General features: G+C 38.7%; 1 protein-coding gene across 1 annotated transcript in view; it reads left to right on the forward strand.

Annotated features, from left to right (window-relative positions):
- Positions 1 to 25,023, forward strand: part of TLN2 (talin 2) — a 268,344-nt gene that overhangs the window by 69,342 nt on the left and 173,979 nt on the right. Inside the window, exons 17-25 of the mRNA XM_036734916.1 lie at positions 5,820 to 5,987; positions 9,558 to 9,852; positions 10,544 to 10,710; positions 13,738 to 13,866; positions 15,137 to 15,250; positions 17,606 to 17,719; positions 19,551 to 19,685; positions 20,739 to 20,867; positions 23,808 to 23,910. Coding sequence (XP_036590811.1) covers positions 5,820 to 5,987; positions 9,558 to 9,852; positions 10,544 to 10,710; positions 13,738 to 13,866; positions 15,137 to 15,250; positions 17,606 to 17,719; positions 19,551 to 19,685; positions 20,739 to 20,867; positions 23,808 to 23,910 — 1,354 coding nt within the window. The remainder of the gene's footprint in view (positions 1 to 5,819; positions 5,988 to 9,557; positions 9,853 to 10,543; positions 10,711 to 13,737; positions 13,867 to 15,136; positions 15,251 to 17,605; positions 17,720 to 19,550; positions 19,686 to 20,738; positions 20,868 to 23,807; positions 23,911 to 25,023) is intronic.

The raw sequence follows: 25,023 nt of genomic DNA on the forward strand, positions 1-25,023 counted from the left end.
AAAATTGAAGGAAAAAGGGATAGCAATGGCAGATAGTCACATGGAAACATAAAACAGGAACTTAAACTATGAGAGACGGTGGAGGACAGAAGGCCCTGGAGTGCTATGATTCATGACATTACGAAGAATCAGCCATGACTGGACAACAACAAAAACCCAGTGCCCCCAGCAGATAGGCACCTGTTCCTTTTCTCCAATTTTTACTTTTTGACGATAGAACCACATTCTCTGTGGTTGACTGCTTTAGAATTACAAACTTCTTTTCTGTAGGGCAGATAAGAAAGAGTTAAATAGATATGGAGTTGGGTTACACATTTACTAGTTCTTAAATGAGTCAAATTCATTACCTTTCTTCTAAAAATGTCCTCTTTAAACTCTCTGTGGGTTTTTTAATACTGAGAAGATTATACAAAATATCTCTAAAGATTCAACTTAAAGTCAAAAATTATTCCAGTCCTTTGAGTCAACTATAGTAGCTAATGTAGTGTGTGTTTCTCCAGTTTTAATTTTTTTAAATCAGTTACTGGGACTTACTATTCATGAGCCTCAACTGTTTGAAACACTTGTCATTATTTAATACTGAACTTTATTACAACAGCAATGCTATGAATGCCATTGAACAATTTTGAAAAAACCCTCTATCTTGACTGGTCCTGTTTTCTCCTCTGTAAAATGAGTGGTTAGTCTATAGTAGTTCTCAAACTTTTTAGTCTCAAGACTACATCATGATACTCTTAACAATTACTAAGGATACCAGATAATTTTTTTCTATGTGGGTTATATCTACTGACCTTTATGAAATTAGAAATTAAAACATCTTTGTATTATTTTGAAAATAGTTTTGATCTCATGGGCCCCTGTAAGGGTTTTTGGTACTACCCTCCCCTCCAGTTTCCCTGCTCCACATTTTGAGAAACTACTGACCTATATCATCTATAAAGTTCGTTCCAACTGTCCCACTGATTCTAAAAATGCAACATTCAGAGGGATTTCTTTGAGAAATATAGAAGAGACATATAAATGAGAAATGGAAATGAAGTCCCCAGTCGCAGAGAAGTACTGAGCAAATGTTAACAGTGCTTTTACTCTACCTCCTCTTCATAGAAGTTGCCTTCAGGTACAAAGTGCTTTATTATCCCTTGATAATCCCATATAAGGCAGCTGGTGGTGCAGTGGACTGAGCACAGGGCCTGGAGTCAAGAAGACCTGAGTTCAGATCTTGCTTTGAACTTACCAGCTATATTACCCTGCTATTTTCTCCTACAATTTCCTCATCTGTAACATGGGCTTAATAATAACATCTGCCTTGAAGTGCTATTGCAAGGATCAAACAAAATAATATTTGTCAAAAGCCCTCAGCACTGTGCCTCGAACATAGTAGGCACTATATAAATGCTTGTTCTTTTTCTTTCCCTGTTGTCCTGTATATATCAAAGACTGGGAAAAGCCCAAAGCCACCAGGATCCTAGCCCAAGACAGCAGCCTAAAGGTATTCCCAGTGGGTCCAACATGGTACAAGTCATCTGAGGCCATCCCCAAAGCTCCATCAGTCAGTCAGTAAGCAATTATTAAGCACCTCTTAAATGCCTAGCCCAGTGCTGAGCACTGGAGATACAAAGAAAGGCAAAATAGAATCCCTGTTGTCAGGAAGCTCCCAGTCTCATGGGGGAGACTACCATTTCTTATGGTTCAGTTGTTTCAGTTGTGTCCGACTCTTTGTGACCCCATTTGGAGTGTTCTTGGCAAAGATGGAGGACTGGTTTGCCATTTCCTTCTCCAACTCATTTTAAAGATGAGGAAACTGAGGCAAACAGGGTTAAGTGACTTGCCCAGGGTCAAACAGCTAGTAAGTGTCCAAGGCCAGATTTGAACTTGGGAAGATGAGGCTTCCAAATTCAAGGCCCAGCTCTCTATCCAATATGATGCCACCTAGCTGCCCTGAAACAAGACTTCGGTTAAATTGGAGATAATCGACAGAGAGGAAGCACTAGCATTAAGGAGGATCAGGAATGGCTTCTTAGAGATGAACAAAGGAAAACTACAAAAACCAGGAGTAAATACCTTCGTTTGAGACACACCCAGAGGGTAAACCCCAAGGAGAACAACAACCCCATGGGAAGTCCAAGAAGCCTCAGAGAAAAAAATGATCTGGTCAAAGGGACTATAAGAGTACCTGGAAAAAATGAAACTCAAGAAATAGAATGGAAATGTTAGGGAAGAAAGAATAGAAAGGAAAATCAAGAAAAATGGACAGCTTAGAACAGAACCTCACCCAAGAACTGAATGCCCTGAAGGTTAAAATGAGCCAAACAGAAGGCAATGAGCCAGTAAAGTAACAAGATATATTTCAAAAGATTTGGGGGAAAAGAAGAAGATGTAAGAAATATTACATTAAAGATACTGAGTCTTCCCTTTCCCCCGCAAAAAAAACTCCCACTCCAATTTTAGAACACTAAAAGTACTTTGCATTATCAGATGAACTAATAGAGACCTCTATTCCCAATTCTCTCCAGGGAAGGGAATGCCTTGACATTCTTATTTAAAATAAAAATGGCTTGTCTATCTTGGACTAGTATTTCTAAATCAAATTGAGTTATATCATTCCTGTTACCTCAAAGCCTCCCCTTTTCTCAAATTCCCTATTTCTCCTGAGGGCCGCCCCCCCATCCTTTCATTCAACCAGGTTGCAATCTCCGAGTCATTCTCTCACTGCACATATCAAATCAGTTGCCAAGTCTTATCTGTTTTATCTCTATAGCAATCTCCTTCTGTCCGTTCATAGTCACAACCTAATTGAGGCCCACTCATCTGGAATATTGGAACAGTCTTCTAATTGATCTCCCTGCCTCCAGTCTCAGTTCTCTGCTATTAGTTCCCTACACAGCTGCCAAAGTGATATTCCCAAAGTGCAGGTTTGACCGTCTCACTCCCCTGCCCCATAAACTGTAGTGGCTCTTTATTACCTCTAGAATCAAATACAAACTCGTCGATTTGGCTTTCAGAAACTTCACAACCTGTCTCCAATCTTCTTTTCTAGCCTCATATATTACTCTCCTCGTATGACCCCATCCAGCAAAATTGGCTTTCTTGCTATTTCTAATATATAGAATTCTACCTCTCATCTCTGTTCCTCTGCTCAGGCCAACCTCTACATCCAGAATGCACTCCTTCCTTCTTAACAAAAAAAAAACAGTTTTCTTTTTTTAAAACTTCAAACTTAATAATCACAAAATAAAACAACCATTTCCCTATACAAAGTACAATAGAGAAAGAGGATTGTATGTGAAACCTTGACTATTAAGTAAAGGTTCCTTTCATTTTTATTTTATTTATTTATTCAATTTCAAATTTATTATTTATTTTATTTTATTTATTTTTCCCAAATTACATTTTAAAACAATTTTTTAACATTTTTAAAAATTTTGAGTTCCAAATTCTGTCTCTCTTCTCTTTTCTCACTGAGACTATAAGCAATCAGATATAAGTTATACACATAGCATCCTTTTATTTTTAAGTAGTAAGTTCTACATGTAACTTTCAAAATTGTGCTGTTTATATGTGTTTCTTTCTGGCATTTCTTTTGTTCTGTTGATTTTTTTAAAAAATTGTTCCATGATCCTCTTTTCTCTTTTTGTTGGGAGTGAAGTGGGAGAAGAGTAGTTACAACCTATCACTAGTGCCCCGCCTCTTCCTCACATTGAAAAAAGTAAAAACAAAACTCCTGCAACAAATGTGTGTTTGTCAAGCAAAACAAATGATCCTTCTAACTGTATCTGAAAATCTTTTTTTTCTTTCTACACCTTAAATCCATCAACTCTCTGTTACGTAGCAGGTCATACACTTCCTCAGTCAGTCCCCTGGAATCATATTTGGTCATTGCATCAATCAGAGTACTTGAATCTTTCAGAGTTGCCCATCTTTAACCATATTGTTCCTTCTTCTTCTGGCTTTATTCTGTATGACCCCATGCACATTTTTCCAGGTCTCCCAGAAACCATTCCTTTGGTCATTTCTTGTGGGGAAGTGTACCCTCTTCTGACCTCCACCTTTTAGAGCTCCTAGTTTCTTTCAGATCTCAGTTCAAGCACCAACTCCTTAATGAGATTTTTTGTGTTTTCCCTGGATTGACAGTGCCTCAATCTGAAAGTTACCTTGTAGTTTCTGCATATTTACCTGTGTGTTCACATAGTCTCTCCCAATAGAATGCAAGCTCCATGAGGTCTGAAACTGCTCATGTTGGTTTTCCTCTTTGCTTTCCTAATTCCTAGCAGGATACCTTGTGCACAGTAGGTACAAACAATAAAGATGTGGTACCTTGTACATAATAGGTACAAACAATACATGCACATGTTACCTGGCACATAGTAGGTACAAACAATAAATGCTTGTGTTTATTTAAATTGATTGGGACCTCTCTGGCTCCTAGAAGCAAGGAAAAAAAACCAAACTAAACAGATGGGTGACATATAAAGAAGTGAAATTACTCTTTATTCCACAGATGGAGTACCTATTTCATAGACAAGGGCTAATCAAATATTCTATGCTTTCCAAGGGTTTCCTATTTCGGTGATTTCACAGCCCTCTCCCTCTTTAGCCAGAAGGTAAAAGAACAAATTTTCTCTTTTCAAAAAGAAAAAAAACTTTTTTAGTTTCCATCATATTTTATTCCTACTAAACATGTCCCAGAAGATATGACAAACTTTAAGATGAATTTCTGATTTCTTAGAATCTATATTTAACTTCAAGATATCATGTCTCCCTCTGGATGTTTGGTATTGTCCTCTGGAGGCTGAACTCTTGTCACTTTACTGATAAGAACTTCAACTTTTTGGAAAAGCAGTTGTCTAAAAAGATAATTTTTTTCCCTAATACAGTGAATTATTCACCTGATATGGACAAGCATGGCAGGTGGTATTTGGGAAATTTGGTTATATTTCCAAGTTTATTCTTACTCACCACCAGAGGCAACATGACAAGAGAGAGTCAGAAGAACTGAGTTCAAGTCTTGAATCTTCCACTTTCTAGTGGTTTGATTTTGAGTAATTCACACAACCTCTCCTGGCCTTACTTTCCTTCCTCATCTAAAAAAAATTGCATTATTGGACTAAATAGATATTTAATTCATGGAAAATATTTACTGGTCTACAGTAGTAAGCATTTACTAAAGGCTTTATCTGTCTCTTAACAAAGCTTTCATTCCTCAGAACATCCATTTTTTAAAAAACTATTTTAAACTGAAAAGGTATAATCTTTAAAACGTTTTGCCTGTGATCTGCTTCTCTCCCACCCTAACGTTGTTTTCTAGTACCTGACTCTTTGAGCCGTTGAAAGCCGGTATTTTGAGACTGCTGAGCAGACAGTGCTTCATTGAGTAGAATTAATATTTACCATCCACAATATCATTTAGGTTAGGAGATCCTGAACTTATTTGATTCTAATTTAATTTCTCAAGTCTCTTCCTACTATAACATTCTGTCATTTTATTTACAGAGTATCTTGGAAAAATGGTAAAAAAAAAAAATTAAATTAAGGGCTTAATTCTGAAAGTCTGGTACATGTGAACCACTTATTAAAATGGAAACCCTTTCCCCAAAATTGATTTATTTCGGACCAGTTATTGGATGAGAAAAATAATATGATGTCAGGATTGCAAGTCTTCCTATTTTATGATTGCCTTGTCTTTATTTAAAAAAACCAAACAAATCATCTTTATGAAAGACTCTTCTAAGCACCCAAGTAAATCTCTCATTTTATTCCTGGACTAAGGGAAGGAGTGAAGTTAAAATAAGAGTCCTTATTGTTTGCTTCTTTTTTTGCAGGATGTACTAATGAGTTTAGCCAAAGCCGTCGCTAATGCTGCCGCCATGCTGGTGCTGAAAGCAAAGAATGTTGCCCAGGTAGCGGAGGACAGTGTTCTGCAGAACAGAGTAATTGCTGCTGCCACGCAGTGTGCTCTCTCTACCTCCCAGCTGGTGGCATGTGCTAAGGTAAGGTTATGTTTGGCTGTGGGGCTCCCACTCTCGTGGCTGCTGAGGGCTGTGCTGATTTTCCTTTAGAACAGTTTCAAGTGTCTCCAGGTGGTTTTGGTGGGGTTGCATTCCAGCCACTCAGTCCTGTTTATATCCCCTGCAAACTGTGACTAGTTCACCAGCCTTAGAGAGTTGGTACTTTTCTTTGGCGTCTTAAGGCAGCTAGGTGATGCACTGGATAGAGCACTGGGCTTGGAATCAAGACTCATCTTTATGAGTTGAAATCAGGTCTCAGACACTTCCTAGCTGTGTGGTCCTGGCTGAGTCACTTAACCCTGTTTGCCTCACTTTCCTCATCTGTAAAATGAGCTGGAGAAGGAAATGGCAACGCACTCCAGTATCTTTGCCAAGAAAACCCTAAATGGCGTCAATAACTTCACCAAAAATGTTTGCTCATATACCAGCTTTTATAAAGCTGGCAGTTTTCTCAGTTGGATTTCTTGTTCTTTCTTTAAAATTCTGTTTCAGAATTCTGTTCAGAAAAGGTTTCTGAGTTGTGCAACTCACTCTTGTAAAGGTGTAGGTAGCCTTGAGTAGCCATCTCATAGTTAACAGTGTCGTTGTGACCACATCAGGGAACATGAGACTCCTAAAGAAGTGAAATAGAGGACTCGCTGGACTCCGCTGCATGGACTTATATGTAATAAAAACCTTGACTTATTGTTGCTTTTGGGGGTAGGGGTCAAGGGGTCTCAGAGCTGGAATAAGTTAACCAAAAATTAATTGATAGGGACCTATATTGTCTCCCTAGTTCTACCTCACTCTCACTATTGAGGAAGGAAAGCATCTTGGAGTAGTGGAGAGACAGCTGGCCTCAAAACCAGGAGGACCTGAGTTCAAGTCTTCCCTCTAAATCATCCTGGCTGTTTGATCCTGGGAAGTCCCTTAGCCTGTCAGTAACCTAGGCCTGTGGTGTCAAACTCAAATAGAAACTGATCTGTGCAGGCCATATATTGACTTAGAAAACCGTAAATTAACTTTATATCATGCCATGTTTTTATTTTATTAAGCATTTCCCAATTATGTTTCACTCTGGTTCAGGACAGAGTTTTTGAAGGTTGGCCGAGTTTAACTCCTCTGCTTTAGACAGTGTTCTAAGGGTATACATTGCAGGTATCAGCCTGATTTGGTAGAGGGGATTTACTCACCTGGGAGTTCCCTATACCAATTGAGTCACAGTTCTGGTCCCTATTCCTGTCTCCTTCCTAAAACCTTTAAGTGAATGAAAAGGCAGTGGTTTATACCACTGATGATCTACGCAGTCATCTTTGTAAGCTCTGTGAGATGTAACTCTAACTTTTGGGGGAAGAAGAGAATCCTGGGACTTATTATCGTTGCTCATTCATATCTGACTCTTCATGACTCTATAGACCATAGCACGCCAGTACTGTCTGTGGGGTTTTCTTAGCAAAGACACTGAGGGGGTTTGCTATTTCCTTCTCCAGTAGATTAAGGCAAACAGAGGGTGATTGACTTGCCCACAGTCACATGGCAAGTAAGGTCTGCCTGACTCTAGGCCCAGGACTTTATCCACTGAACTATCTAGTTGTCTAGCTTCAGACTAGTTTTGTTTTGTTTTATAAGAGAATAAGAACTTTGTGTTTTGCCTATTAATTCCCATGCATTAAGCTTGTTCCAGATGTTACTCTTGGAAAGAACTTGTATTGGAGAATATCAGAAATTATTTATTTTTGTGTTATTCTGGTTGGTAATTTTTATATATATATATAATATTTTAATTTGTATTTATTATATTATTTCCATATTAATTATATATTAAGTTGTATGTGTGTATATATACACACACAGACATATATGTATGTAGTATGTATGTATGTATGTATGTATGTATGTATGTATGTATATACACATATATCTTCCTGAATCCAGGTCCGATAAAGACTGTGGCTCCTATATATCTCATAGCTCTCATTTAGTAGTGTCGATGGCATAGCCTTTATTGGACCTGGACTCAGGAAGATCTAAGTTTGAATTTGACCTCAGATACTTGCTCAGAAGCTGTCACCTAATCTCTCTCTGCTTCTGTTTCCTTGTCTATAAAATGGGGATAATAGTAACACCTTCCTCCCAGAGTGATTGTGAGGATCAAATGAGAAAATATTCATAAAATGCTTTGCAGATTTTAAAGCACTATTGTTTGTTTGAACAAAGCTCCTCTTTTTTTGGAGGGGAGGAGGGTGGTAGGAATACTTTGTACTGCTAATTGGCGTTCACAATGATGGCCCTAAAATGTAAGGCCCTGAAATGCCCTTAAGAAAGGTTAAATAATGTTCATTATATTTGAATAGATTTTATTGCATTCTAATTCAATTTGAAGTACCAGAGCATCTCATTCAAATAATGAGAATGTTTAATTAACCAGAATACGTTATTTCTTAACTATCCTGTATAAATTAGAATTTACTGTATTTAATGGGTTTGGGAACTAACATGGTAGTTGATTTTCAAAAAGCTTTTCACATGATTTGATACTCAATGAGTTTTTTAGTGAGATTTCTCAAAAAACATTTAGGTGTACTTAGATACTGTTGGTCTTACTATTACATATTCTCAACAGGTAATCAAAAAATACATGTTGAGAGACTAGATACAGAAGTACATGCAATCAATTCTTGATTACTTGTGAGCTGTCTTTTAAGTGTCACAAATTCCTACATTAGATATACCCACTTTCCCCTCTATATAAAAACATACTCCAGTGAATTGGGGGTTTATCTGCCATTTTGAATTACTTTGCCATTGCTTCCTTTCATTAGCTTAGGAATTTGAAAATTGATAACATATAAATGTAATAATCAGTGAAGATTTGTGTTAGCTTTTACTTAGTGGCTGTAAAGTAGATGAGAGCAATTAGGCAGTACTTCCAGGAAGAGGTGGCCTTGGACTGAGATTTTTTTCAAGTTAATTTTTCTATCTTAATATCTTGCTTTTATATCCCCTTCATTGCATATAACACAGTTTGCAAATCTTAAAGCACCATATGAGTGTTAAGTGTTATTTTTCATATAACTTATTTGAGAGTAGGGATTGTTTCAGTCTTTGTATTTGTACCCCTAGTGTCTAGCATCCTACCTGGCATATAATAGGTGCTTAATAAATGCTTATTAAATGATTGATTTCCAAATATATATGTTGCTAATTCCCTTACTCAGTGAACCATCCTTTGGGTGGGGGGGGAAGATTTTAAAAAGAAAAAGAGCTGCTTTAACTATACCATCCAATAGTCACCTGCATCTGTCAGTCTATACAGTATTCCACATTCATAGGCACTCTCCCAATCCACTTTTGCAAAGAAGGGATAGTGGTGTCTATTATTGACTCTTTCGAGCCTAGATTTGAAGATAGGAAGGCAGGCAGGGGGCCACATGCAGGCAGATTATACCACGATTTATGAAGCATGGACAAAACCCACACCTTGTGGCAGCCTTTGCAGAGATGTTTGCACATAGCTGGGATTGATTAAAACCACTCTGTAGTTCCAGTGCCTCTATATGCCTCCTCTTGCAGGTAGTGAGCCCCACCCTCAGCTCCCCCGTATGCCAGGAACAACTGATTGAGGCTGGGAAACTTGTGGACCGTTCAGTGGAAAACTGTGTCCGAGCCTGCCAGGATGCCACAGATGATAGTGAGCTCCTGAAGCAGGTCAGCGCAGCAGCCAGTGTGGTCAGCCAGGCCTTACACGACCTCCTGCAGCACGTCCGGCAGTTTGCCAGCCGAGGGGAACCGATTGGCCGCTATGACCAGGCAACTGACACCATCATGTGTGTTACGGAGAGCATCTTCAGCTCGATGGGAGATGCTGGTAAGTGGCTGTGATTTGGATATAATTGTTTCTTGGTTCCTGTAAAAATTTTGGGCAGGGGTGAGAGAGAGAAAGAGAATTGGTGACTACTCAGTGTAAATTTTAAAAATTTTTAAAGAAAACTTCACAGAGCTCATTACAGCGATTACGCTGAAATTAGGACCAACTCAGACTGACAGATGTGTTTCTCTGTAGCACTACTTATTAAGTGATAGTATACAAGTTTTTAAAAAAAATTTTCTCAATCTTCCATGAATAATTTAAAGCAAAAGGATTTTTTTCACACATTTAGTAGATGTGTGTATTTGTGTTTTTAAAAATTAAAGCTTGCACAACCTCAGCTTCTTTCTAGGCTTTATTAAAGGAGAAGATGCTCCCTTTTTTTCCTGTAAGAATTCAATCCAGTTTGTTTCTCTATTCATGTTAATTCTGTGCAGAGGATAATTAAATTCTAGTTATTTAGGACATGCAGGCTTAGCTTCCACAGAAGTCATTTCTTTTCTTTGTCTTTCTGGTAAGGTGTTGAGTCTGCAGTTGCTATTCCAAGAGGCTGGTCTAGGGACTGAGTATTTTTACATAGGGCTTAACTTCTCCATTTTTGTACCCTCATTAGAGGTGAACAGACTCCTTTAAAACGGCTAGGAGAGCAGAGGTTGGAATAGCATCTACTGTCATCTGTCTCATCCCCTAGGTGAAATGGTACGGCAGGCCAGAGTCCTCGCGCAAGCCACCTCAGACCTCGTCAATGCCATGAGGTCAGATGCTGAGGCCGAAATTGACATGGAGAATTCCAAAAAGCTTCTGGCAGCTGCAAAGCTCCTGGCGGACTCCACTGCCCGCATGGTCGAGGCTGCAAAGGTAATTCACATGGATTGATGTGCTGGGAAGTGAATCGTGTGAGCTATTTTGCTGAGGAATTTTGTTTCTCCTTACCTGCCCGTGAGGTAATGTCATCTGCTGCTGAAAGGGTCCATGGGGAAGTTCTAATACAACTTTTCCTTTTCATAGAAGAAGAAAATGAGGCTCAGAAAGATTTAATCTCCCTAACCAAGTTTATACGAGTTAGCAAATTCAGGATTTGAACCCAATTCCTGTGAATACAGATGCAGTATTTTTCTTACTGCGCCATGTTTACTATTATTATTTGGTTTGGTCCCTGCCTATGATTTCATCAGTTTGGCGTATTTGTACCACCAGGGCAGGTCCCCTGGGTCTTATATTCATAGAGAGTTACATGGTACCCTGAAAGGTCAAATAACTCACCTGGGGTCATATACAGTGTGTGTGTCAGAAGCAGGACTTAAACCCAGGTTTATTAATGTATTTGTAATCATCTAATTTCTTTTTTCTTTTTTGCAAAGCAATTGGGATTTTCCCAGGGTCACATAGTTAGTAAATGGCAAGTGTCTGAGGCTGGATTTGAACTCAGGTCTTCCTGACTCCAGGGCTGGTGAGCTGTCCACTGCACCACCTTGTTACCCCTATTTGTCTAATTTCAAGCAAAGAGATTTTCCCACACATTTGTGTTTCTTTTTTCTTTGTGCGTTTTACTAAATCTAAAAGAAGATAGTTTTCTTGGGGCAGCTAGGTGAGTAGAGCACCTGCCCTGGAGTCAGGAGGACCTGAGTTCAAATCCAGCCTCAGACACTTGACACACTTACTAGCTGTGTGACGTTGGGCAAGTCACTTAACCCCAATTGCCCTGCCTTCCCTGCCCCCTCCAAAAAAAAGTAAAGGACCAAAAACAGAAGATAGTTTTCTTTTTAGATAAATTTTTATTTTTAAAGTAAATTATTTTTGTCTCATCTACATTTTGCAATATATTTTCATGCCCTCTCCCTCGTAGAAAGCCAACGAAAGCTTATAATAGAGGGAGAAAAAAAACAGTTCAGCAAAACCAAATTCCTAAATTCTGAGGCCAGGTTGGAGAAGATACTGAGCTTGTGAGAGAGATAGGAGAAAGCATCTCAGCTGCTTTGCTGGGGAGCGAGGTAGGGAAGTAGATAGAGTGCCAGGCCTGAAAATCTGCCGCAAATGGGTGTCCCAGAAGTCTTAGTCTCCCTTATTAGGTGCCCTTCCTCTGCTTTGTTCCAGGCCCTTTTCTGGGCTTCACTTTCCCCATCTCCAAAATAAAGGGGTTGGATTAGATGGTCACCAAGCTTCCTTCCAACTCTCACACTTTGATCTGTTAATATTTAACAGATTAAGAAACAAGTCCTTTCTAGGTCATGCAGCCAAAAAGTGTTAGCCCTGTGATTAGAATCCCAGGTTTACTGACCTTCCAGTCCAGTGATCTTTTATTTACACTGTGCACTACACGATTAGACTAAAACAAGTAAGCAAATGATGAAGGGTCCTATATAATAACATTATTTCACTATCCCAACAAATCAGTAATCAAGCAGAGCTTACTATGTGACAGGCATGGAGATAAGTGCTGGAGATGCCCAGAAAAAAGCAAAAATAGGCTTTGCTTTTTATGAACTTGCTTTTTGTCCCATAGAAAATAATTCAATTTCAGTAAATGTGTTAAGTGCCTGCTCTGTGATGAATACTATTCCAGGCATTAGAGAAGATACAAAGTTTAGGTAAGGATGGAGCCCTTGATCTCTTAGAGCTCCAATTGAGGATAGAGTTATGACACCTACACAAGTCATTGCCTTATGAATGTCATGGTGTACTTCCTTTGATTTTTATCACTCTAAAGGCCATGGGAGGAGGGGGTGGGGGTGGGAGAATGACTCAGTTGTGTGTGCTATAGTTTGGAAGGTGGGGCAAAGAGAACATAACCACAATTGAACTATTGAGACATTTAAAAAAAAATCTGCCATGTATTAGCAATTATATTTCTATTCCTTCCACCCTTACTTCACATACCCTCTCCACTTTATAAAAACCTACCTAGACTCCCAAGCCTTGAACCACAATGAAACATCATCCCCAAAGTGCCAGGAACTTAGGGGAAAAAAATGATGTGGAGGTAGAATATATGGACATAACCCCTTTCTTCCTTCTCCTACAGAGTGTCTTTTACTAATGCACTGAAGGGGAATTGCCTTTCATCCTTATGACTAGAAATAGGGTTTTTAGTAAAACAATCATTTTTAGCAAAATTCCTTTACAACTTCAGGGTTTGTATGTTATCTCCCACCTGTAGAGTTTCCCGTAGATGTATCTTAACCCTTTACAATGCCATAGGGAGGAAACATCCCATAGGGATGACTCACAGCTTAGTACAACTGAGGTTGTAAATTACATTTTCAATTAAAAAATAAAATTAATCTAAGTGATGTTTTTTGTCCTAAAGCATTATACTTCTGGTCCCGTGATCGCTTACATGGATCACAGAAAATAAAAGGATCATAAAATGATACTTTTGGAAGGGACTATAAAGGCCAAGTCCAACCTTATTTAAAACATGAAGATCATCTAGTATATGTCCTTCCCTTGCAGACCTCCAAGGCTGGAGAATTCATCACCACATCCCAAGGCAGCCATACTCACTCTTTGTTAGCTCTGTTTTATTAAAATTATCTAATTGAGCCAAAATCTGCCTCCCTGTAATTTCCACATAGTTTTGCCCTGTGGGGTTAGCAGAATATGTTTAATGCTTCATCCATGGCAGCCTTTAAAACACGTTAGACTATAAGTCTTAGAGTTTAATAATCTCACTTTGACTTTCAGAGCTTAGCGAAGCATGTTTGAAACATCCCGTGCAGATATTTTCAATGGCAAAAGGAAGCCTCTTGATCTTAAAGGTTTCTCTTAGGAAAATTACCTTTACCTATCCGTGAACCATATTCAGGACAGGATTAGATGAAAGAATAATCGAGGGCATAATTGAACTCCCTGGACCTCTTGACATTCTTATTTTCGCCCTTACAGGGTGCTGCTGCTAACCCAGAAAATGAAGATCAACAACAGAGACTCAGGGAAGCTGCGGAAGGACTCCGGGTTGCAACCAATGCAGCGGCTCAGAATGCTATTAAGAAAAAAATTGTCAACCGGTTAGAGGTCAGAAAAAGGGCCTTTTACTTTTTTTTTTTCCTTCTTGGGGTATCTATTTTTTAGGTGAAATAGGTACTGTACAAATAAGCAAATTTGTAGTATATCTTTCTGATTAGTAAAGCTAAGTCAATGATTTAACCATTGGTACAGTTGTTACAGAGAATTCATATGTAAGAAATTGATTCTGTGGAAGGAGAAGGGACTTCAGATATGTGAGAACTCTGAAACTAGTATCACCATAAGTTCTTAACGTATCATCTGTACCAAAGCAAATATTTAGACAGCTAGGATCTTCTTCATCAGAAGCAGTTACATTTCTGTCATTCTTTTTTTCAGGAAATTGCTTATTTAGGTTATAACTTTTGGTAGCTAATTGTTATGGTATCCTCTTAAACCTTGGAGCGGACGAAATGTTTGAATACTGTTCTTTTGAATCATAGGAAATAGGGAGATTGAACAGATAGGGGAAAGAGGAACATTTTAAAAGTAAGGAATTTCAGTGAATTCTCATCAGAGTTAAAATGTATCATCCTCCCATATATCTAGATGTCTATCAAATTTTATATCATGTATTCTGGAGAATACTAACAAAATTAGTATAGAATGGGAAAAAAGTGCATTGTGTGTTTTCCTGTGTGCACTCGTACACATGTACACAAGCCAAGTCTAACTTATACAGAAAATCTCTTATGCATGCAGGAGTCTTCATCCTGGTCCTCTTATTAGTAGCTTTGAGATCAATTCATCGAAATCTGCATGTAAACATATACCAGGCTTGAAAGTTGAACTCAGCCTTTTTATTTATGAAAGGAGATAGGAGATTGCACCAGCATTATAGCCATAGTGTCATTGCTTTTCTGTGAAGGCACTTCATAGGGTGAAAGTGTTATTCATGAGCATGACACATTTGTATTTGGCCTAGAGAGCTGCATGGAAGGTGCTACATTATGGGGTTTTTTTTAATTATTATTTTTAAAGGAACTCCCCCTTGGTGCTATTTATCAATACCATTAGGGGGTAGAATTGTTTCTTGTCCCTTTACAAGAAAGACAAAGGGAAAATACCACTTCTGATACCAAGCTAACTTAATAACTGTTCCAGGAAATTGAACCTTATGGTGGTTTCCACGGACAGTGTTGAAAATCATTAGTTTAAAAGTTTGTATCTGCTTAGGTCCTCATTCTCACATGTACAGCAGGGACTGAGCTGCTTTACTTGTAGGAAACAAAAAGTGAACCTTAAAAAAAATCTTTCTGTCTTGATTCCTCCTTTTAAGGTTGCAGCAAAACAGGCTGCAGCTGCTGCTACTCAGACAATTGCGGCATCCCAGAACGCTGCTGTTTCCAACAAGAACCCAGCGGCACACCAGCAACTTGTCCAGAGCTGCAAGGTAAGTATCCAGACTGACAGAGTACAATGTCTATTGTAGATGATACTAAGAGTGTTACTGCTGTAAGTGCCTTGCTAATTTAGTTAATGGATATCATTCAGGCCTGCTAATCCAATTCACAGTGGCTCACATTTTCCAGGTGTTCCTGAGTCTGCCTTTTGTCAGTACTTGTTTTTTTTTTTTTTATTTTTTTTCCCAGTTCTTTCTTTCCTATGCCCTGGATTTACTTTCTCCCCTTTTTTTGAAAGATGCAAAAATCAAAGCCATTCAGTGGCCCAGCCATTTGAATGCCATGAAACAGTAATAAACCACTGAATTTCCAAAGGGCCTTTCTTCTGAAGAGCTGGCTACTTCTCATTCAACCTTTACACATTATAATAGTGTTTCATTTTCTGCTTTGCCCTCTGCCCCATTGGCTGCCTGAGCCCACACCTTGAGTCGTTCATTCCCACTTGGCTTCAAATCCACTTTTCCTTTGGAGTTGTCTATTGGAGCCTTTCTGTCTCATTTTTTTATGAGTCTCCGTCTTCAGCTAAGTAGGCCACAGTGAGCCTGGGTCTCTCAGAAGGACCGAAAATGGTTTGATCTGTCAAATCCCATTGTGTGGCCATTTCTTAGATATCTATCTATAACATGGTGGATCAGAGCCTATTACAAGCACTTTTAAAAAATTAATCTGGGAACAAACGTGGCACATTTTAAAATTTAACTTGAACTCACTTTTCCTTCCCCCTCTTCATGTTATGTCTGTTAAATGATTTCAGTCTAGGGTGTGGGGGTGACTACTGCCATCTCAGAAACAAATTTATCTTTGAAAGGAATTGGATTATATTGCTGTGGCTCTCTGAAACCAAGACCCAGATTCCACATTCCCCCACATTAGTCAATAGAGCACTGAGCTCATCAGTGGAAAAGCCCTGAGAAACATACAAGTCAATCACTGCAAAGAGAAGACAAGAGGAGCCAATTTCTGCCTCGGGCTTCTCACACTGCTTTAATGTGGAGGCTGCTGCTGCTGCTGTATGGGAGAGCACTGCTGTGTGTGAGCTTGTACCATTGTTGGAGCTGCTGTTCTCCGCCTGAGTTTGGTTGCTGCAGGGCCTATCAAGCAATAAGCAACCCAACGGGGTATGGGAATGGGCATTTATTTCCACTTCTCAGGAGATGCATGAAAATCAAGCTAATAGACTTCTAGAAGAAAAAGCTTCCTTATAAAAAAAATGAAAAGACTAACAAATAGCCAGTCAATATAGCTTCCAGGAAAAAAAAAGGGAGGCTTATAATTTACCAGGTGGAGGCTAACTAAAAACCCACTGAGTTACAGCTTTCAAGAACTTGGTTAAAGAGCAAAATGTAATGAGATTGGTGAACAGAATGTGAACTTCAAGGGCTCATTACTTAGGGCAAAGCAGGGGCGGGGGTGGGGTAAGTTCTTTTGAACTAACTATGCCAAGCAGTAAGCTTCTATAGACATGGAATTCTGATTCTTGCCACCTTTGGGAAGTCTTTTATATTTGGGGAAATGAATTCAGTGAAGGCAAGAAAAAAGAAACCATGGCAGTCTCAACTGCCTAATTCATGGAATAGACATATCAGGTCAGAGCTTTGTGTGACAGCCAGATAGTCCTAAGTATTCGCCACTCCTCACCCCCTCCAAATTGATTACCTTTCTTCCTTTGGATTAATTGATGGGTCCATTTGATTTCATTTTGACCATAAAGTATGCTTCCCTGTTGGTTTAAGTCTCGGATCCTATGCATGAATGAATGATTGCAAACATTTATTAAGTGCCGACAATGTGCCAGGCACTGTGTTAAATGCTTGAGATAGAAATGCAAGCATTTCTAATTGAAGAACACAATACATGAAGGAGAGGGAGAAAGCAGAGTCTGGTTCTGGACAAGATAAGGTGAAAGCTTCCACATCCAGCATCTCAGGGGGTAGAGTCCAAGGTTCTGATGGGAGGGCAAAGAAGCTGGAGGGCAAGTGCCATGGTGTAGAAATGGCCACATTATATGAAAGTAATCGGTTCAAAGTTGCAGTTAACATACATTCTGTTGAAAGCCCAGTTTCTGTGAGCTAGCTATCACCCCTCAGTATCTTATAGTAGCATCTGCCAGTGTGAAGCTTAAGTATAGAGTAAAACCCTGTGTTTGTAAAGCCTTCTAAGGCCAAATATGCTTTCTAAGGTCTAGGACATGTCTTTGCCTACCAAAGAGATCATATAAATGAAATTCACATGCAAGAAAAACCTTATACTAGGTTATTTTCCTACCCATCCTGGATAATTCAACATAATTACATTCCCCAGATTACCTAGAGGTGCTTAATTATATTTTCCCTTGCTTTCCACAGGCAGTGGCTGATCATATCCCTCAGCTGGTCCAGGGGGTAAGGGGAAGCCAGGCTCAAGCAGAAGATCTCAGTGCTCAGCTAGCTCTCATCATTTCCAGTCAGAACTTCCTCCAGGTAGGTGATATTCACCAACCCATCCCAGGACACACAGAGCCTCCCATCACTCATGTGTTCCCATTGTCCTTAAAGAGAGAAAATTTTTAAATTAAATTTTATTTTCAGATCTGTCTCTCTTCCTTCCCTCTCGTCTTCTCCAACCCTCAATATGAGAAAGAACAACAAAACTTGAATTACAAATACGTATAGTATTGTATACGTATTTGTATTTGTCTACACAACAAATATAGATCTAATTATTAGGAATTAGGATCAGGATTGAGTCTGTGAATTCATTGATTGAAGGAATTCATTCTAGCAATGCAGGTTAACACTTTCTCTGTACCTTATAGTCTTAGAGAGTAGCCTAGATTCCTGAAAGTGGCCTGGGTAAGATAACCAGTGTGTGTCAGTGGTAGCACTTGAACTCATGTTTTTCTGGCTCCAAGACCTGCTTTCTATCCATTATTCCATGTTGTCTCTCTAAAAAAAAACAAAAAAAACCCCACCATTTCCATAATGTAGAGTAGTTATCGCTGTTCTTCCAGTTTCTCAAGGCATTTTATTTGTGAATCTGGATCTTATAAGAAGACCCTTGATTATTACTTCTTCATCTCAGTTTGCATGGTGACAGGATATTGGGGGTTGGGGAGATTTTTCTCCCCTACCATTTCTATAGCTTTGCCAATTTTCAGTATTCCTAATGATCTGAACTAAGACATTCTGAGTACTGTTTCTGTTCCCCACATTCTTTGTAGAGAACCTATGGAGATTAAGGAAATGCTATTGGGATTTTCTCATCCTCAAATTAAAATCCAGTCTCAAACTCCTACTAGCTGTGTGATCCTGGGCAAGTCATTTATCCTCGGTTTGCTTCAATTTCCCCAAGTATAAAATGGGATCATAATAGCACCTACCCTGCAGGATTGTTGCCAGAGTCAAATAAATATATGTTAAATGCTTAGCACAGTGTTGGGAACATAGCAGGCAGTATATAAATGCATATTCCCTTCCCTTCCCAAGACACCACAACCTTTTTGAACCTGTCACATGCCCATCTTGATTAATTTCACAATCCTTCCTTTTCGGTTGCTATAGACCACGTATAGATCTGTATGAATTAACTTCCATGTGCTCTAAGGTGATCAAAAGATTCATCCTCCTAGAGCCAATCTGGTTATGTATGTACATAGAAACACACATACACACACGCGTGTGTGTATGTTATATTGTTCTTCAATAGTCGTGGGGATACCACATCTGGAAGTGATACATGAGGATACAGAATTGGCATTAAAGAGTGATGGGAAGAACCACTAGATAAGATTATTTATATACCTAGGAAGTCCAATGAAGTCACGGGTCTGGAACCAAAAAAAGTCCCCTTATTTGCTTTTTGTTTGTTTTGTGTTGGGTTTTTTTTTTTGTTGTTGTTGTTGTAGATCCGTGATTTCCTTGGTAAAAGAAACACCTTCCACCGATACAGATTAGCAGCTAGGCTGCAGCTTATAGTCTTAGAGAGTTTCTGGAGGAGCTGAGTAGTTAGGTGACTTATCCACAGTCATGCTTCCAGTTTGAGTCAGAGATTAAAGCTATGTGTTCCCTGCTCTGGGACTGAACTGTTTAGCCATTCCCCCAACTAGAAAGCAATCTGTCAGAAATTAGGTTTAGATCAGTGCCTCATACCATTTACCAGAATAAGCACCAAATGGATATGTGACTTAGATTTAAAAGGGCACAACATAAACAAATTAGAGGAGCAAGGAAAAAGTTACTTTTGGGGTCACTGAATGGGGAAGAACTCATGATCACACAATAGATTCTCCAATTGCTTTTTGCACACATCTAGCCGGGAAGCAAAATGGTGGCCTCTGCCAAAGCCGCGGTGCCTACTGTCAGTGACCAGGCTGCAGCTATGCAACTGAGCCAGTGTGCCAAGAACCTCGCTACCAGCCTAGCGGAGCTGAGAACTGCCTCCCAAAAAGTAAGTAAATTTCAGGTCTGTTAGTACTGAAAAGCCCAAAAAAAAATAGTTAAGAGCTTAGAACAGTTTAGGGATGGGAGTAGATATTTCAGGGTGTGTTTTGAATACTCTTTTGGAACCTCCTTTAATGGATTAAAGTTGGTCCTTTCATTTAGTTTTTTTCCCATTATGTCATTGGCTTATTTGTCATATTCAACTGGGGGCCATGTGTTGTTCTTGCCTCCCTCCTGATCTTCTGGCTGGTGTAGATAATTCTTTTTTTTTAATTTGTTTTTATTTTTTTGGAGAGGGGAAAGGCAGGGCAATTGGGGTTAAGTGACTTGCCCAAAGTCACAAGGTCCTCCTGACTCCAGGGCCGATGCTCTACTCACTGCATCACCTACCTGCCCCTGGTGTAGATATTTCTAAGGTTGGATGTATACTGATCTCTGGAAGATAGATTTGTGTCTTTTGAGGTAGCACTAGAAGCTTTGGTGTTCATTGGTCTCTGTCAGATGTAAACCTCTCTTCTATATGTTTGTTCATATTTGCCACATGACAACTTGTTAAATGAGTAGAAAAGCTTTTGAGTGATTTTATCTTCCCATGTTACCTCTACTACCTTTGTTAGCATAAACAGTTTAAAGTCTTGCACTGGAACATCTGATTCATCAATAAAATAAGTCTTTCTTGGATCCATTTGATGAATGAATGAATGAAGCATTTATGAAGTGCTTACAGTGCACAAAACACCATACTAAGCACCAAAGACACAAATAAAAGAGGCAGCTCATGCTCTCAAGGAGCTCACATTCTAATGGAACGAACAACACACGTGGAAGGTTTCAGCTGCAAGTCACACGGAAAGTTCCCATGGTCCTCAGGGTTCAGATGGTCATGGCTCTTCTTTAATGTCATTTCTGCTAATAATTTCTGATGATGAACCATTTGACAGTACCACGGTGGCCAAAATCTACACATGTGGCTATAGACGCGAGATAACTCTTTTCCCACAAGGTTCAGTGATTTCTTTTATGTACGTAAATGTTTCCTGCTTTATTTTTTTCTGGCTAGGCACATGAAGCCTGTGGCCCAATGGAAATTGACTCTGCTTTGAACACCGTACAGACTCTCAAAAATGAACTACAGGATGCCAAAATGGCAGCTGTGGAGAGTCAACTAAAGCCGCTCCCTGGAGAAACTGTAAGAAGGGATAAGGGGAGGATCAGAAGTGATTTTTTTGAAGATTAAAGTTGCATTTGAAGAGAAACAGTGTGGGCTTTTGTTATAGCTGTGGAGAGATCCATTGGTATAGATGGTTTCAGTTCAAATTCAGTGGTGGTCAAAAGAACCCTGTTTTCAAAAATACCCGGGATGTGTAGACTTGGACTGATCTCCATGCAGCAGAGAGCTAGAAAACAGTGCTCATTCCCAGAGTAGCTGGCTACTTCTTTGCATGTATGTTTTCTAGTGGCATGGTTTAGCAGAGAATGGCCATATCCTTTTCAAGAGAGATAAATACAATAATATACAATTAATGATGTTACATTTCCTCCCCCAAAATTCTTTTCATAGTGAAGTATATGTGTGGTACACTGCATGTGATTAATGTCCAACTTTTTAATATGTTGATTAGCTTTTCTGAAGTCTTATAAAGGATTGTTCTCTTATAAGGGAGGGAAAAGAAATAGATGGGTAAAAGGAGATGATGTAAGACTAGAAGATATTAATAAAAATTTATTTTAAGACATGCTACATTTGAGAAATAAAGTTTAGTGATAGACTTTCTGTGTTACAAGTAAGAGGGTTGAGAGTGCAAAAGTGACAGCATCCTGAAGAGAAGGATGATAGATTGTCAATGATAGATAATCAATAGTCTGCTGAAAAAAAAATCAGTGGACTTGGTGTCAGGAAGCCCTGAGTTCATATCCTGTCTGTCATTTACTACATTTGTGAATCTGGACAAGTGATTTAGTTCTTGAGCCTCAGTTTCTCCATCAGTGATCAGTATCACTGAGCTGGACTCAGTGGTCTGCCATGATCCCTTCTAACTCTGAATCTATCATTCTTGTCTAGAAGACCTGGGTTTTCCTCCCAGCTTTGCATTAACTAGATACGTGACCTTGGCCATGTGACATCTTTTCTCCAGCCACTTTATTTCTAAAATAATGATACCTCCTCTCTCTCACCATATTGTAAAAGCTTCAGAAGGAAGGACAAGTGAATGCACCATCCATATGCAATGTGACATTATTTCTACTAGGGATATGATCTGACCCATCACATAAATGAATTCATGGTATTGCAAGATGATTTAATGTCAAGGTTTAACTCTTGTAAAAATTTACCAGTCCATATAGATTGTGTCAGGCTGCCTTTCCCTATTAACATATACTGATAAAGTAAAGCATGTAAACAGCATTCTTTTCTACAGCTGCTGCTGGGTGAATAGATAATGTGGGTATTTCCAATCCTGGGATATCCCGTTGTGTATTCCTATAAATGAAGTTGCCTTGCTCAAAATAGTCTGAAAGCAGTTGAAAGCCCTCAGGCACATTCCATCTCAGTTTCCACTGACATTTTCTGAATGCAGCAAACCTTTTACATTGTGGATGCATCTCAATTGCAACTTTATATTTTTATCTGGAAATACATGAGTTACTGGCAAGCATTTCCAAAATGGAAGCATTTATTTCTGCTGTTGCTGCTAAAATTAATTTTTTGTCCAGATTCTTCTAGACAGACCACAAACCTGGAAATGTTGCCTTCGCATCCAGATTCCCAGGGTTATAGATTTTAGAGAGCCACTGTATCATAGTGAAAAGAGAGGCTGTCTTAAATCCAAGACTCAGTCTAAGGCCCACTTCTGACATATACTGGCCGTGTGGCCTTAGATAAGCTATGCACATCGCCTGTCAGTATTCTGGGCAGCTCTTTAAGGTAAATTATAGAGACAATACTGACCTGCCTTGGGAAAAGGTGTTTCCTCAAACAGGTGCTCCTTGTATCAATTAAATCACAGATCCAGTCCCTAGCCCTGTCTATCCCTAACCGTAGATGTAGACCAAAAAGATGTTAAAAAGCCATCGGTTCCAGCTCCCCCCACCTCTTTGCAGATGAGGAAACTGTATGTATCCTAGAGAGGTGATGTCCTCAAGGTCACACAGGTAGTAAGTAAAGATTTAAACCCCAATCCTCTAATTCCAAATCCACTGTGCTTTTCCACTGGTAACTAGGATGTAGTAACTGTATTTAAAAAGGACAAGGAAAAACAAAACAAAAACCAACCTTATATTTAAGGGCTCATATTAAATGTTGACACATCCTGATAATGCTTTTAAGTTTTGCATTCAAGCAATGACCCTAACCTAGTTGTTTGCCAAGTTCTTTAATGGGATAATTTATCTTGGTTACGTTTATTCTGCTTTGTCCATTTATCACAATCAAAGCAAGAGGTTGTGCATTAGATGGAAAATCAACATTGATGAAGCAATTCATATGTAAGATAGTATATTAGATACTGCTAATAAATAAGAATAAAATAGCTCTTGCCTTCAGAGAGCTTACATACTACTGAGAAAATTTTTAAAAGAATCCTACTCCCATCATTTTACTGTCCCCAAAATTTCTTTCATGTTTTACCTGTACAGTTTGAAATAGAATGATGAAGTAACCATTTTCAACGATCATTCATCCAGATGAGGTAGAGGAGCAGCCCTTCTGCCCATTTACTTATGGGGGTCCTTGATTCACTCTAAGGATTTGCAGTGAATATTCCAAAATAGCTTTCAAAAGAGTCATTATTATCATCAGTACTAACAGATTTATAGATCCCTTTCTCATCTATAAAACACTTTCATCACAATCACCCTTTGACAGATATAATAAAGTTTTATTAGCCCCATTTTATAAAGGAGGAATCATTGGCTCAGAGCAGTGGAATGACTAGCCTGTGGCCACACAGCTAATAAGCACAAAGATTTCAGTCTCTGATTCCAAGTCCAATGCACTGCACTCTATGCCATGCTGTTTCTAGGTAGAAATCATTAAGACATTGGCCAATTTTTTTTTAATAAATACTGTGAACCTAGTGGAGGTTTTTCATTTCCTCAAAATGATACTACCCCGTATCTATTGTTTTAGCTCGAAAAGTGTGCCCAGGACCTAGGCAGTACCTCCAAAGCTGTCGGGTCCTCAATGGCCCAGCTGCTGACATGTGCGGCTCAAGGCAATGAACACTACACAGGTAGGTACTTCTTCATTATTCATAATGCCATACAGCAAAGCTATAGCTAGTGATAGAGAAATATTTAATTTCTGACATCTAACAGCTTTTTACTTGTTGACTGATTTTTTTTTTAATCCTCTCATGCTAGTGGTGAGAGTTCGAAGTGTCATTGACCATCATGGATAGAAATTTGTCATTAGAGGAGTAGCTGAATTAGTTGCTGAAATGTCTGAGTAGGAACCTCCAGGATGGCACATTCTAGTCAATTTAGAAAATGTCTCCAAATCATTTCTTGACAGAATTGTGCTTCCTAGTTAGTCCTAAAACATAGAAATTGTGCATCATTTCAGTGGTTAAGAGGCCTGCCTGGCTTTTATTTAAATTGGTTATCATGTAGCACATCACCCATTGCTGAAAGGAATCCAAGGCACATACATTAATTAATTCTGTGGAAAGTAGTCATCAGTCTTCTGTCTGTTTTGTTTTGTTTTTGTTTTTTTTAAGTTTTCTCCTTCTCTAGGTTCTCCTAGCTCTAGTTTCAGATCTAAATTAAATTATTTTTGTAATGTGGAATTAGTTTACACAATCTATTTTTCATTTTAGAAAAAAGAGATTGGATATATATTGCTTGCTTCTCAGTGGATGGGGTGGAAAGGAGAGATAGAATTTTGAACTCAAAATTTTTAAAACAAAAGACAGCTAAAAATAAATAATAAATTTTTTTAAAGAAATGTTCCCTAAGAAAAAAATTGCAAAGGGGTTAGTAGAAAATTTTCACCATGATTTAAAAAAGCAAACTGACCTATTTTCTTGTTACTAAAAGGCAAAGATTTCATTACCACTGTTGTGTGTTTTCGTGTTTCATTGATATGTGATTTTTAAAAGCAATTTGTCAGTCTCTTTGATATAAGAATTAATGTGGTTTATATATGCTTCAGAAATCAAGTGTTCACAGTGATCTGACTGTACTTTGTTTACATAGATAGCAGTCTAAATGTGATACAAGTGAATTGGAAAAATTAGAAAATAAATGCGCTTGTAAATGACTTATACATTAGTTGCATATTATCTCCCTTGTTAGAATGTAAGCTACTTGAGGACAGGGATGATTTCATTTTTGTCTATCACCAG

This window comes from Trichosurus vulpecula, chromosome 8, assembly GCF_011100635.1.
Source record: "Trichosurus vulpecula isolate mTriVul1 chromosome 8, mTriVul1.pri, whole genome shotgun sequence".
NCBI lineage: Eukaryota > Metazoa > Chordata > Mammalia > Diprotodontia > Phalangeridae > Trichosurus > Trichosurus vulpecula.